The sequence below is a fragment of the Solea senegalensis genome, linkage group LG17, assembly GCF_019176455.1.
Source record: "Solea senegalensis isolate Sse05_10M linkage group LG17, IFAPA_SoseM_1, whole genome shotgun sequence".
In the NCBI taxonomy this organism is placed as follows: Eukaryota; Metazoa; Chordata; class Actinopteri; order Pleuronectiformes; family Soleidae; genus Solea; species Solea senegalensis.
In genome coordinates this window covers 6,116,041-6,130,149 of record NC_058037.1, presented here as the reverse complement: position 1 = coordinate 6,130,149, position 14,109 = coordinate 6,116,041, and the positions used below count along the sequence as shown (strand labels likewise).

At 41.9% G+C, this 14,109-nt stretch overlaps 1 protein-coding gene across 1 annotated transcript in view; it reads left to right on the top strand.

The window, feature by feature from the left end:
• Positions 1-13,644, top strand: part of LOC122783618 (pleckstrin homology domain interacting protein) — a 31,725-nt gene extending 18,081 nt beyond the window's left edge. The window contains exons 16-40 of the mRNA XM_044048363.1: positions 302-430; positions 571-796; positions 1,521-1,703; positions 2,050-2,233; positions 2,373-2,475; positions 2,726-2,863; positions 3,621-3,721; positions 3,849-4,056; positions 4,459-4,569; positions 4,800-4,907; positions 5,914-6,038; positions 6,411-6,493; positions 6,613-6,724; positions 8,010-8,071; positions 8,193-8,348; positions 9,145-9,265; positions 9,383-9,508; positions 9,622-9,697; positions 9,925-9,984; positions 10,083-10,235; positions 10,446-10,598; positions 10,682-10,893; positions 10,987-11,228; positions 11,360-11,506; positions 12,313-13,644. Of these exons, the coding sequence (XP_043904298.1) occupies positions 302-430; positions 571-796; positions 1,521-1,703; positions 2,050-2,233; positions 2,373-2,475; positions 2,726-2,863; positions 3,621-3,721; positions 3,849-4,056; positions 4,459-4,569; positions 4,800-4,907; positions 5,914-6,038; positions 6,411-6,493; positions 6,613-6,724; positions 8,010-8,071; positions 8,193-8,348; positions 9,145-9,265; positions 9,383-9,508; positions 9,622-9,697; positions 9,925-9,984; positions 10,083-10,235; positions 10,446-10,598; positions 10,682-10,893; positions 10,987-11,228; positions 11,360-11,506; positions 12,313-13,022 (4,029 nt within the window). The 3' untranslated portion in view covers positions 13,023-13,644. The remainder of the gene's footprint in view (positions 1-301; positions 431-570; positions 797-1,520; positions 1,704-2,049; positions 2,234-2,372; positions 2,476-2,725; positions 2,864-3,620; positions 3,722-3,848; positions 4,057-4,458; positions 4,570-4,799; positions 4,908-5,913; positions 6,039-6,410; positions 6,494-6,612; positions 6,725-8,009; positions 8,072-8,192; positions 8,349-9,144; positions 9,266-9,382; positions 9,509-9,621; positions 9,698-9,924; positions 9,985-10,082; positions 10,236-10,445; positions 10,599-10,681; positions 10,894-10,986; positions 11,229-11,359; positions 11,507-12,312) is intronic.
• Positions 13,645-14,109: the final 465 nt, after the last annotated feature.

The following is a 14,109-nucleotide window of genomic DNA, read 5'->3' as shown; positions in this document are numbered from 1 at the left end:
TTTGATTATTGAAAAAGTCAAAGAAACGCAAAACACAAAAAGCAACCGGCAGTAAAGCTACCTCCACAGATGTTCTGTTTTGTTGCTGGAAATATTAAATGCAGTTGGTCAATTACATTGTTCCATAAACATAAATGCATCATCTTGAACAACCTCCCTGTGGCTCATTAAATAGTGTTTGCACACTTGTGTACCAGCCATGTGGAATTGACTGTATCCATGTCATTCAAAGTGCTACAGTTGCATGCAATTCCACCAGGCAGTGTAATACTATGATCTCCCTCCGTGTCTCTGTGGATAGATTGAGGGTCAAGGACACGGAGCGTTGTTTGACTGCAAATGCAGTCCAGATGGGCAGCATTTCGCGGCCACCGACTCCCACGGACACCTGCTCATCTTTGGGTTTGGCTCCAGCAGCAAGTACGACAAGGTAAAGTGACAGGATCACATACTTGTACAACTTGACGTATAATGTTGATGTGAGCAACTGATGACATCAGCAGGGACGAATGATCAGGCGTCTTTAATGTGCTGTGAAATGAACTTGCTCCTCTCTGCCTCTTGTTTCAGATAGCGGACCAGATGTTCTTCCACACAGACTATCGGCCGCTGATCCGGGACGCCAACAATTATGTGCTGGATGAGCAGACCCAGCAGGCGCCACACCTAATGCCCCCTCCCTTCCTGGTGGACGTGGACGGTAACCCCCACCCTCCCAGGTACCAGCGGCTGGTACCTGGCAGAGAGGGCTGCCGGGACGAGCAGCTGATTCCACAGATGGGCGTCACTTCCTCAGGTATTGAGGCTGATCAGCTGATCAAAGACTCTGTTGTCAAGCTGATTACATTGCTCTTGTAGCTCATTATTTGACGTCTGTGTTATCTTTCCTTAGTGAAAGGCATCTTAAGTGCACTAGCGTCAGTAATTAAAACAGAATTAATAAGGCAGCTCACAATCTTAAATGTAAAAGGAAGCAACTGGCATTTAGTTAATTAGTTGGAAAATAATCTAAACCTAATCAATTCTATTAACTCGTATTTGTTATTTATTTATCTTTTCGATTGCTTATTCTAGTCAGTATATCTAATATATATATATATATCTTATAATATATATAAGTATCTAGTCTTGTCTACCTCTGTCTGTTTTGCTGCTATGAGAAGTGAATTTCCCCAGTGAAGGATCAGTAAAGTTTAGTCTAATTGCTCTATGACCAAGTGCAATAAACAAACTGAAAAGACACTGTAATTATTTAATTAGGATAAAATGTGTGACAGTAGCATTTTGGTGGAATTGTGCAGTACTAATCTTGACAAATAATGTTTTCTTTGTTGGCCGACACCAAAAAAGATGAAATCATTCGTCATTCATCATTCGTTTGATGGCTGAGTTTACATTTTATCTGGCAGTAGCAATCTTTATGGCAGTAATACCTGTTGGAATTCAAACATTACATTTCACCAGGTTCTCTATATACCTTTTTAAGATGATTTCTTTTTCTTCTTTCATGTTTCTATCAGGCCTGAACCAAGTGGTGAGTGAGCAGGCTGTGGACGGTCCCAGTCCTCTGGACTCCATCATTCAGAGGCTGCAGCAGGAACAAGACCAAAGACTGGGGGCAAATGATGGTCCTGCTGCTGCTGCTCCTGCTGCTGGTTCCACTACTACTGCTGCTGCTAATGTAAACACCAGGGCCAGCAGAGGTAGGAGCAAATCTCATGACTTAATGGTTTTCAATTTATTATCTTGATTGAGTTAAAAAATATTCAAATGCTGTCACTTGAGAAGTAAATGAGAAGTGGTTTCCTACTCCCTTTTTTTATAATTAATTAAATATTGTTATAGACAATGTAACTTGATTTTTGTTAAAACCTGAAATGTCTTTCCCGGTTCCAGTTTCTCAAATGTGAGAATTTGATGCTTTGAAATAATTGTAACTTGTTTTCTGATATTTCACAGACAATAAACAATAGAAAATGACACGTCTCCTTTCACAGTTTGACACAAAGCACTTGTGTTTTTCTCTTTAATTTGATGTCTCAATCTTAGGATCGGTGGGATCGCCAATAGAAGTGCACTCCCCACCCAATGTAGGCCTGCGTCGTAGCGGTCAGATCGAGGGAGTCCGCCAGATGCACAGCAACGCTCCACGCAGCCAGATGGCCACAGAGGGCGACCTGGTGGCCTGGAGCCGCAGGGTGCTGGTCCCGGAGCTGGAGGACGCCTCTGTCAGGTTAAACACTTGTGCTCACACATACATACAAACAAACAGCGAGAGGTTGGAAGGTCAAATATTATATGATTTCTCTGCCTTGGAGGTGGTAGCTTTTTGGTGCACATCATGACCCTGTGTGTTTGTGTGTTTCGTGCAGGAGGCAGGTGAACTGGCGCGAGGCTAAAGGGGAGGAAGAAATCAATATTTATCAGTCAGAAAGGAGGAGACGTACCATCCACTCTCTCCCCAAGGAAAGCAGGGTAAGTGAATGAACACACTCAACAGACATTATTGTTTTACAACACTTCAGAAATAGTATTCATTTTTCTTCTCAAGACATTTTATTGATGCTTTCATGTCTCAGAACTTCAGTTAAGTCAAGCTCAGTCCCGACTCTCCCTCACGGCGTCAGTGCTGGATGATCAGCAACTTCATGAATATTCCATCAGCCACAGTGTTACCATCTTACCTTTGTTTTCTGTCCTTCTCTTTCTATTCTTCACGTTGCAGGTTCATCCCACATCAGAGGGTGTAGCTGATGAGGGCAGGAGGAGCCTGGGTAACCATGGTTATCAGACTCGGGCTGCCATGGAGGAGAATAGTCGCCAGAGTGCTGAGGCTGCAGACGAGGATGATAGCACTTCAGAGGTAGACAACACTACAGCTACTGCCGTGTTGTAGATTTGGTTTTATACTTTATTAAATTCCAACTAGTGTACTAGCTAAAATGAGTTAGTAATTTATCCTCAATATTTGATCTGCATTTCATTATATTCACAGAGCTCTGCTAAAGTTGTTTTCCAATAATAATATGATGTTTAATTCTGGGCTGCAACAATTAATCACTAACTATTATTATGATCATTGGTTAATCTTTGTTTCATCTTTGTTCTTAAATGTGAATGTTCTGGTTTCAATCAATCAATCAATCAATCAATCAATCAATAACTGAATTAATCATCATCTAATTTTATAATCAATTTATGGGTTTGAATGTTTTTTTTACAATACGAACAAGTTCACTGATTTGTTTTGCAGCTTCTTAGAAGTAAATTGTTCTGGTTTATTTGCTTCATATAACAACAAAATCATTAAAACTGAATAATAATGATTTGTAGATGAAAGAAGACACTTTGAAAAACATTTATGAAATTATGAAAATAAAATAATCGTTAGTTGCAGCCCTAGTTTCTTTGCCTCATATAACAAAGAAATCATTAGACCTGAATAATTTTGGTTTGTGGTCAAAACAAGATATTTCTGAACTTATCATTTCTGAGGGTCATCATGGACCACAACCACAAAGAACTGACGAATCAAGAAAATAAGCAAGAGATGAATCTTTATGACAATAATTGTTAGTGGCATTCATTGTGTTTAATTGCCTCTGTGTGTCTGTTTCCAGGGAGAGGTGGAGGTGCGTCAGATTAACGGGCATTCCTCAGAGGAAGAGAAGGGGGAGGAGGAGGAAAAAGAGCCGTGGCCAGATGACCACAGCAGTTCAAGGTGAGATAGACGCAGTTTATCACACACATTAATCATATCAACTATCTCCTACATACATACACGGGCCGTATGCAAATCATTATTGTAAACACAAGCTGATACAGGGATGCATTTGATCTCCGTGCAGCGACTACTCCAGCGACTACTCTGACTGGACAGCGGACGCAGGAATCAACCTTGAACCGCCCAAGAAGAGTGTTAAAGTTAAAAAGAAGGGCAGCAGCTCTGAGGAGGATGGGGAGAAGAAGAGGGAAGGCAAGAAAGAACGGAAGAAAGACAAACCAGACAAAGATGGCACCTCACCAAAGAAGAAGCAGCCAAAGGAGAAAAGAAAGGTTAGATTAAAAACCTTTATATTCCTTGGTATTATTACCAATCAGCTACTTGCACAAGTAAGGGACCAAACTAAGATTAATCACAAGAATCTAGGCCTAGAATGCACCTGGCCCAGGCATAAATCTGCACATATTTGAGGCTGGTTCTGCCTGAGATTTCTTCGCCTTCAAAGGGTTTTTTTCCTCTCCAATGTCACCAAGTGCTTGGTCATTGTGTGAACTTCTCTCTCTATATTGTAAGTTATCTGTCATATTAGGTAAAATGCCTTGACATAATGCATGGTGCGATTTTGCACTAAATTTGATTTGATAATTTGTTGTAAAAGTGGTTAAGTAACTCTGAGATTAATGCAAATCCTTTCCTGAGCTGTGACAGCATCTATTGTGTTGTATGTCTTTCAGAGGACAGAGTTTCAGGAGCAAGGCCTAACTCTGGAGGAGTGGCTTCCTTCTGCTTGGATCACAGACACAGTCCCGCGCAGATGTCCTTACATACCCCAGATGGGAGATGAGGTACATGCAGCCTGTCTCTGTTACAGTGTTCCCACCACATGTGCACCACATGTTTGCACACATCAAAAAGCCAGGCTTATATATTAACATGATTAGATGCTTACATCCAAATGTGTTGCCACAGGAGATAATGTTGGAGGAAAGAGACAATACCCTTCTAGTCAAGTAATGTTGTGATGTTCCAGTAAGTAACGTTGTAGCTCACATGTACTGTATGTGTGTATGTGCAGTTGTATTACTTCAGACAGGGACATGAAGCCTATGTGGAGATGGCCAAACAGAAAAAGATTTACAGCATCAATCCCAAGAAGCAGCCCTGGCACAAGATGGAGCTACGGGTAAGGAACAGTCTGACAAAGATGGATTTAGGACTGTCTGAAGAGAGACATTGCTCTTGCTACCAATGTATTTGTAGATTTATATTGTCTCTTTACCCACAACCACTGAGGAGAGGCCCATAATAAAGATCACAGTAGAGCCATGTCGCAAAATCAATACAAGCTTCACACAGAGGAACAGTTCTTGGACAGTAAAGCGTATAATAATGTCTTTCATTAAGAACATAAACGTAAACTTCACTGTTACAAATCGTAAAGCTGCTCAAGACACCTCAAAGTCTTTGAGCAATAAATATGGCAGACGTTTGATGTTGGATTCTGTTTTGTAATCAAATCATGAGACTTTGTGTTTGTGTTATATTTTCTGTGACGTCTATTCGACAAAGGTGCTGAAGTTCTTACGGCCTAAAAGAGCAGAGCACTTGAAATGGAAACTCAATAAATGTTAGCATTGATTGGTTTTTCATTGTTATTGACAAAGTAGGTCACACGTGCCTGTTTTCTTTTTTATAAGAAAATAACTATTGATAAAGGGAATTCTTTCGCTGATTATCTTACCCATAACAATTAAAACTAAATTCCTTACCTCAACCCTCACCACAAGTTAAACTTAACTCTCAAATAAAGGCAGAAATACAAGTAAATATGCGCATGCAGTCTCTCTCTCTCTGTTTGTAGTTCTAACAACCATGAATGACTTCAGTATCATGTTTTCACTGCTGGAAATAACTTAGTATAGCAGTGCTAAGCTGCACTTAGTTTTAGTAGCTTGTCCTTGACATGTTAACTGTTACCATGGCTACTGCTTGTATGTTCTTCTATTTACAAGCACACACAGTGTAAAGACATCAGCATGCTTATGTAATAAATATACAGTATATGGTCGTAAACATGACACGGGTCATATTTGTCCCAACAAATGAAAAAAAACAGTGCATAGAACAAATAATTCCACTGACAGTGTTTGTTAATTTGCGTTATTTGTTCTTTTACTTGTAATGTTCAGGAGCAGGAGTTGATGAAGATAGTTGGCATCAAGTATGAGGTCGGTTTGCCCACGCTGTGCTGCCTGAAGCTGTCCTTCCTGGACCCTGACACCGGCAAACTGACCGGAGGATCCTTCTCTATGAAGTAAGCATCCACCCACTGTTGTTTTTATAGTGAGTGCTTGTTACACATGTGAAACAGCCAACATTTAATATAGTATAGTGTCATATGTTCATGTAAACTTTCCATTTCTTACATTCATTTCCACTTTTCCTCCAACAATATGCAGATGAAGTAAATCATTACATTTAAATACAGCACATTTTTTCAATAAATTATCATCTTGACACAAGTCAAGTTCCATAAACTCATTTAATCCACTGATTTACAGAGTTTGAGAGTAATGAACTGTCCTGCAAACTCTGATTTATTTCACATTGTTATGGTTGCGGTTATATTTTCATATGTTTCATCACTTCCTTTTAGTAATTTGTAAACACTCTTCTTCTCTTGTAGGTACCACGACATGGCTGATGTAATTGACTTCCTGGTGTTGCGGCAGCAGTTTGACAATGCCAGAGACAGGCAGTGGAGAATAGGTCAGCCAAAGCTAGAATCACTAAAAACATGCATAGGATTTTTAAGCAAATCTAAAATATACATATTTTCTACTTCATTTTTTTGCAAATGTCTAAATAGTTGTGTGATGTCTGTGTAGGTGACAGGTTTCGGTCAGTGATTGATGATGCCTGGTGGTTCGGGACCATTGAGAGCCAGGAGCCGTACCAGACGCAGTATCCTGACAGTCTGTTCCAGTGCTACAATGTTTGGTATGAACACATTCTGGATTCACTTGACCTGTAGTTATACAGTTATACATTTCATTATACAGTTCTAGCACTACTCGACTCGTCTGTTTTTTTTTAATCTGGTGCTTATTTGTTCTGATGACGTTCCAAGTGACCTGAGCCGATTCAAACATGTGACTGAAGGAGTCACAGGAGGAGTGCAACGTTCGACACGAGAATCAAACCGAACACTCCCGGACTGTAGATCAGTTAAAAAGACGTAAAGATCCTGAAAACATGCGGAAAACAATCTCCAACATTTGGCACGGACATTTCTAAAATCTCAATATTTAACAGAGGAGTCGGGTGTATTTAGCGACAGCACTGCTGAGCGCTGGCGATCGTGAGCCGAATCATAACCTTTACAGCCACGTTTATACCTGATACCAAACTGAGTAGAGAAGAGTAGTGTTACAACTGTATAATGAAAAAGAGCCATAAAACTGCCGCTCCTATCAAAGCCAAATATCATATACATATAATCTGTCGTCACACGGACAAAGAGGCTGCAGTAGCTTTCACTTAAGGGGTTATGTACCTTATATTTCATCTCTATATGCCATATAGATCATTTTGGACCATATCAATAGCACTTAAAGTAAAATTCAACTAGACAATAAAGTGTAATTTGACCAAAGACAAATTGGTAAGACAATCCCTTTTCTTGTTTTATGCTCTCTCATGCAGCGATACATTTCTCAAATAAAAGGGGAAAAACATCACAAAAAGGTCTTGTGATTTTATGTCCAGTGAAATTTCAGCTGAAATTTAGTTACGTTTAGGATTTAATGATTTCTTGACTTGGCAGACACCAACACAAATGGGAAAAGACATCTGAAACAGCTTGATTAAAATGGTTTACAAATAAAAACAAGTCTGTCTGCATGGAGAAACCCACTCAGATGGAAACAAATAGCTGCATGTAACACTCATTAACTCCACAAACTCTGTGGAAAAGATCCTGGCAAAGTTTGAATTGTGAATTTGATATTTACAATGATTCCGGCTGACGCTGCTCTTTATGTTGCATTGTTTTTCTTTCACTCACCGTGACATTTCAAACGATTGATATTTATGTTCTCTGTTCGTGTTTCGTTCTTTTCCCTCTCCACACTGAGACATTTTGGAAATGTTTTCTTCAGATGTAGGTTGTGGCAAAGCAGCGTCACTGCTTACAACACTGCTTGTCACCTATGTCAAGTAAAAAAGAAAGTACTTGCAATTTGTTGAATGTCAATGATTCACATCAACACTATTTCCAATCCAGCTGGGACAATGGAGACACGGAGAAGATGAGTCCGTGGGATATGGAGCCTATTCCTGATGATGGTGAGTTATCTAATACACACCCACACGCTTGTGGACACACACTAAGACATGCACGCAGTTTCTTTCTCAATAAAGTTAAGTTCAAGTGTCTTTAAAGTCCCCGGAAATTCTCATTTTGTAGCCACGTTCCCTGACGAACTGGGCTTGAGCGTCCCACTCGTAGAAGAGGAGCAGAAGGAGCTGCTGTACGTCCCTCTGGACGGGGAATGGGGCTGCCGCACACGTGCGGAGGAGTGTGAACGCATCATCAAAGCCATCGACCAGCTCTGCACCCTCGGTATGACGTCGTCAGACCTTTTCTAATAATATTAATAACAGCCTGCTTATGTCATGTAAGCAGGGATGTGACATTAGGCCACAGAGGCTTTCATCTGGTAAAGAAACGGCAGCATGACTTTACACAGCGTGAGTCACTGCTCTGAGCTCATCAGCAGGACCAAGTGTCATATGTTTAAAAGAATAAGCTGCTGACATGTTGAGTCAGATATTGAGGTGCTTGCTTGTATTCCTGGAAAGTGATGTAATGTCACATTAGAGACTTTGTATTTCTGCAATCCTGGTGGAAGTAACTGGTTAGAGGGCTCCCTCTAGAGACAGTTTGTGGAAAAACATGCACACATAGCGTGTCAACATCCATCCATCCATCCATTTTCTACCGCTTTATCCTCCACATGGGGGTCGCGGGGGGGTGCTGTGCCAATCTCAGCTGACATAGTGTGATAGCCGGTTTACACCCTGCACAGTTCAGACATCAACAACCATCACAGTTATCTAGATAGCTCCTCATTAGCTGTGAGCTTCATGCTGAGATTTGGGGATCAATATTTAGATTAAGGTGATTTCAGATCGCTTTATCAATTTCTCACAATAAATAGGTTCAGAGATGTTTCCATTTTTGTTACCTTCACCTCCCTTATTTTAGCTTGATGTAACTGATCGTGAAAACTCATGTGTTGACTAAACACACACTCACAACGTGACCATTTCTTGAAACTGTTTTGGTTCCGAGTTGTACAAAATGCTTGTACGTCAAATCTGTTGTGCCGCAGTACTAATCCTCTCTCTCATCACAGATGTGGCAGCGCCATTTGCCTTTCCAGTGGACCTACAGGCTTATCCCACGTACTGCACAGTCGTGGCCTATGTCACTGACCTCAGCACGATTCGCCAAAGGCTGGTGAACCGTTTCTACAGGTAACTCGCATCAGCTCAGAAGAGACAGCAGAAGATACTGAAAGTGTACAGTATACAGTATATGGAAGAGATAGAATTCAAACACGGTTTGTTTGCGATTGTTTGTTTCCCTTTCAGACGACTGTCCTCTCTGATGTGGGAGGTTCGTTATATTGAACACAACGCCCAAACGTTCAATGAACCGGGATCTTTCATCGTCACTACTGCCAAGTTTGTCTCTGACCTCATGCTGCAGTTTATTAAGTGAGTGTGTTAAATAGGGTATTAAGTATGAAGTGTTAGGTACTTAGTTATAGCTATGTTACATTAAGTTTCACAACATTTGAACTGTTAACTACTTTTTTTTTCTTCTTCAGGGACCAGAGTCTGACTGACATCATGCCCCTCTACAAAACTATGAAGAAGGCAACCTTCTCTGATTCCGAAGATGAGGTGTGTTTGTAAACATGTTTACACAGTAACATATCAAATATGTATTTCTTTTGTTTTTTGTAGATCAGGGTAGCAAACACAATTTCAAAATTCTCTTTTAATTCATGGAACCTAAAATTACACATGTAAGGCAGCTATACAATACTGTATTATATTATTGTTAAATATAAAGAAATTACTACAGTACAATACTCACCATCACAATCATTCCCCCTTGTCTTATATAGGATGAGGAGGAGGAAGATGAAGATACTAATAGACCTGGAACATCCACTCGAAACCATAAGGTAACACATCTCACTGTGTAGATTCCCGACTGCAGCGTCCACAAGAGTGAAAACACACCATGAGCCTTTCATTCTTCACATGAAACTTTGTAACGTAGGGACGTCGGCCGATGCAGCGTCAGCGGCGAATGCGACCTCCGTCGTACGACCCTCAAGCGTGGAGGGGGCGCTGTAAGGAGTTGCTGGACCTGATATTTCAGTGTGAAGACTCGGAGCCCTTCAGGGAACCTGTGGACCTCCAGGAGTACCCGGTACTTATTCAACAGCTGCTCCTCTCTCTTAATTAATGGTGGTGCACACAAACTTGCAAACCCAGAAACCTGGCAAACTATTTTGGGTGTGAATTTCCACTAGATACACTTTAAAAAGGGAAGTGTTAGGGGTAAACTCTTGATAATAACCCTATCTCCTAATTCTTGCTCTCATCTAATCCTTATTTTGTTTACATCTCCTTCACCCAGGACTACCTGCAAATAGTTGACTCTCCAATGGACTTTGGAACCGTTCTCTCCACACTGACAGAAGGAAAGTACCAGTCTCCCATTGACCTCTGCAAAGATGTCCGGCTCATTTTCAGCAATTCCAAAGCTTACACGCCGAGTAAGAAGTCTCGGGTAAGACATGAGCACACACACACACACACACACACACAGTAAGTACAGCAGTTGATCCAGTGCATCATTTATTGTGTCTCCAGATCTACAGTATGAGTCTGAGGCTTTCTGCATTGTTTGAGGAGCACGTCAGCTCCATCCTGGCTGACTACAAGGCCATCCACGGCCTGACAGATAAACTGACCCGACAGGGCGCGGACAGGCAGACACGACACACTACAGACAGACAGACACGGCACGCAATGAAGAGGAGGAGGAGGAGGAGCGAGTCTCCAACAAGCAGCACTGCATCCAGGTAGAAGGAAGGATGTTTTATTTTCAATTTTGTGGCCCATTTGTTGGAATATAATTTAATCTTTTGAATTATTTCCTTCTTTCTTGCTTCAAGCCCAGAGAGGAAGAGACGCGTGTCATCCAGGGTGACCGCAAAAAAGGAGCCATCGCCACCTCCTTCGCGGCCTTCCTCCCTGAGACAGAGCACCCCCCTGAAACAGCCTCAACAGCTGGTCAACGGGAAGGCGGATACGCCAGCTGCGGGGCGAACGCGAAGTGCAGCGCGCCATTCTGCACACTCCCCACCTGCCCCGTCCTCCTCGCAAAACGCCACAAGCAACACACAGAGTACAGCAGGTGAGCTTGCTTATGTTGCGCAGTACATGTCAATTTTGCTTCAGGAGATACCGTTGTTGTAAAAGAGCAAAGTGTCTCGCGTTAAATGTGTGGAGCAGTTAACTTTAGTTATTTCTCTTTGCCTTTTTCAGAGTCGACTCGTTCACTTAGGGCTCATAACTCTGTTTTAGCATCAACGCCACCGGTTCCTGAAAAGGTGACTCCCTCTCCGGCCCCAGAGAGTAGCGGTGGAGGAAGCACCCGGCGGAAACTCAGGACGCCTGTACGACTCACACCTGGTAAGAGATGATGCTTAAAGTGTATATATGTAAAAATTTGTCACTGCAATCCCAGTTCAAAATGGAGCTGCATTTATACCTGACATTAATCTGTGTTAATGTGCACAATCATACATCTACATAATTGTCCCACTGTCAGTTTTATTTTTACAAACATTAAATCTGTTTGAGTCAGAGATCGAAAGTGAAAGTGTGTCTGCTTTAGAGCAGCAGAGAAATAACACATGGTGAGAGGAGACGACAAAGTGACAATAACTGACTTTAAAAACTTTATAAATGTTAAATATTCACATAGATGATTAAATAACCGGTAATGTCTTTCACTTCTTTTCCACTTTCTGATGTCAGATATTTTAATGCATCTCCACTGCAGATCCTCATTTTACCTCTCCTCTGGTTGAGATGTTTTGAGAGGGATAGTGAGGCTTTTTTTTTTGGTTTGGTAATGTTCAGCATTTCCGAGCCGTAGCTGCAGCCCACTGTGTTGAAGTAACTCTGGTGGCATCCTGTGTGTCAAAGCACTTTGGTTTGAGGCGTTATTTGATGGGTGGCAATGGGCGGTGAAACAGAAAAACACCAAACCAAAACATAGTTTGCAACATGCAAATGAAGGTTTCAGTTGTGAATATACTGAAGACATTATTTCAAGTTAACCTGTGTTTCCTTAATCTTATTAAATGTTATGACTTAATAGAATTTACATATAACCTTTAATAATATATAATTATACTATAAGTAAAGTGTTAAATGTCACTTTCTGTTATTGATGTTTTACTCCCTTTGATTTAATGTCTTTTCTTGCACAGTTTCTCCCGCCAGCCCTTCCGTCCAGACCACAGTCCACCTGAACGGTCATAGCAGTCCTATGACGATGGGCGTTGGGAAGAAGGGGCGGAAGTCCAGAACGGAACAGCCGCTGAGTCCTCCAGAAGTCACGACTCCAGCAAGCCCTTCCAGACCCCGAGGTCGCCCTCCAGGCAAGAAGAGAGGCAGGAAGAGCAAGCAGGAGCTGGAAGAGATGAGGAGGAGCGGGAACCACAGGAGCTCCACCCCTGACGATGAGCTCGACCAGTCCACTGGCGATGAAGGAGGGACATCTTCAGCGCAGGAGACATCTGTGCTGTCGGACTCTGGTGCACCGTCGACACCTAGGCGGCGCGGTCGGCCCCGAACAATAAGAACTGAGGAATCCACTCCACCCACAGAGTCGCCTGAGCTTGAGCCGCTGAGGAGGAGCAGCAGGAGGGGAAACGAGGAGGTCACCCCTCCTCCGCAGACTGTCCCTCAACGGTCCAATCGCAGGGAGTCTCCACAGGAGGAAGAGGGGGACGAAGCAAGTGGGTCCATGCGCACACGTAACCAGGGGAGACGGTCGGCCTGGTACATGGAGGAGGACTCTGAGGAGGAGCAGAGGCAACTGCTGTTTGAGGACTCGTCTATCACCTTTGGCACCTCCTCTAAGGGGCGTGTCCGTAAGCTAACAGAAAAGGCCAAAGCCAACCTGATAGGCTGGTAACTTCGGAGATAGACAGGATGTGACAGAGATTTTAAGAGATTATAATCTCTTTATTTGTGCATCAGAGGAGCAAAGGGCCACGTTGTGGAAGTCATGCTTATTTGTGTGCATGTATGTGTATGTGCCTCTGGGTAGCTGCTGCTTCATCTGCTGCTGTTGGAAGCCGAGGCTCTGGAGAGACACAGCAGTGCAGTGGCCTGTCTAGTCCTCCCTCTTTCGGCCCAGAAAGCACATTGCTATGGCAACCAGTTGGATTTCAGACAACATATGTTCAAGCTCCTCTTACGTTATTGGTCCATGTTGGATCTGATAGATGTTTGCCGACTCCTGTGTTGGTGGTCTTGTGATTGGCTCCTGTCTGGTGAACCACTCCTCACCCTTGTCTGACTGGACAAGACAGTAGCTGAACAGAGTTTTAGTACTTGAAGATGTCATGAGGACAGATGGACGTAGCTCATCTCCGTCTTACAATTTCAGAGAACTGGTCCAGTGTCTGCGGGGTCGGTCAAACCTGCTCCGCTGAGCTAGAATTGGAGAACAACCGCTGGCCTGATAACATCTTTCATCCGCGTCATCATCGTTCCTTTTTTTTTTTTACATATATATATGTATATATACACACATATATATGTATGTATATATATATATATATATACATACATATATATGATATATGTGTATATATGTATGTATATATATATATATACATACATATGTGTATATATATATATATATATATATATATATATATACACATACAACCCACAATTAGCTTTTTCTAAGATTTGTACGTAATGATGGGCTCTCTGTTTTGGAAGTCTTACACGTTGGCTGACATGAGTGTGTCTGTCTGAGCTAATATACCAAATGTTGTACCTTTGCAGGTACCGCAGATTAGTAGGTTTTGTTTACTATTGACGTGCTTGGGGGTGTGGGTGTTTTCCTTTCTTCTTTTTTTTTGCATGTTTGAAAGATGAAGAATCTTTTTTTTAATAGACACTGTTTTTATTGTGAGGAGTGGATGAAAGGATTCATTTGTATGTTTAGATCATTCATGTGTCAATGTGTCCTCAACATTAGCAATACC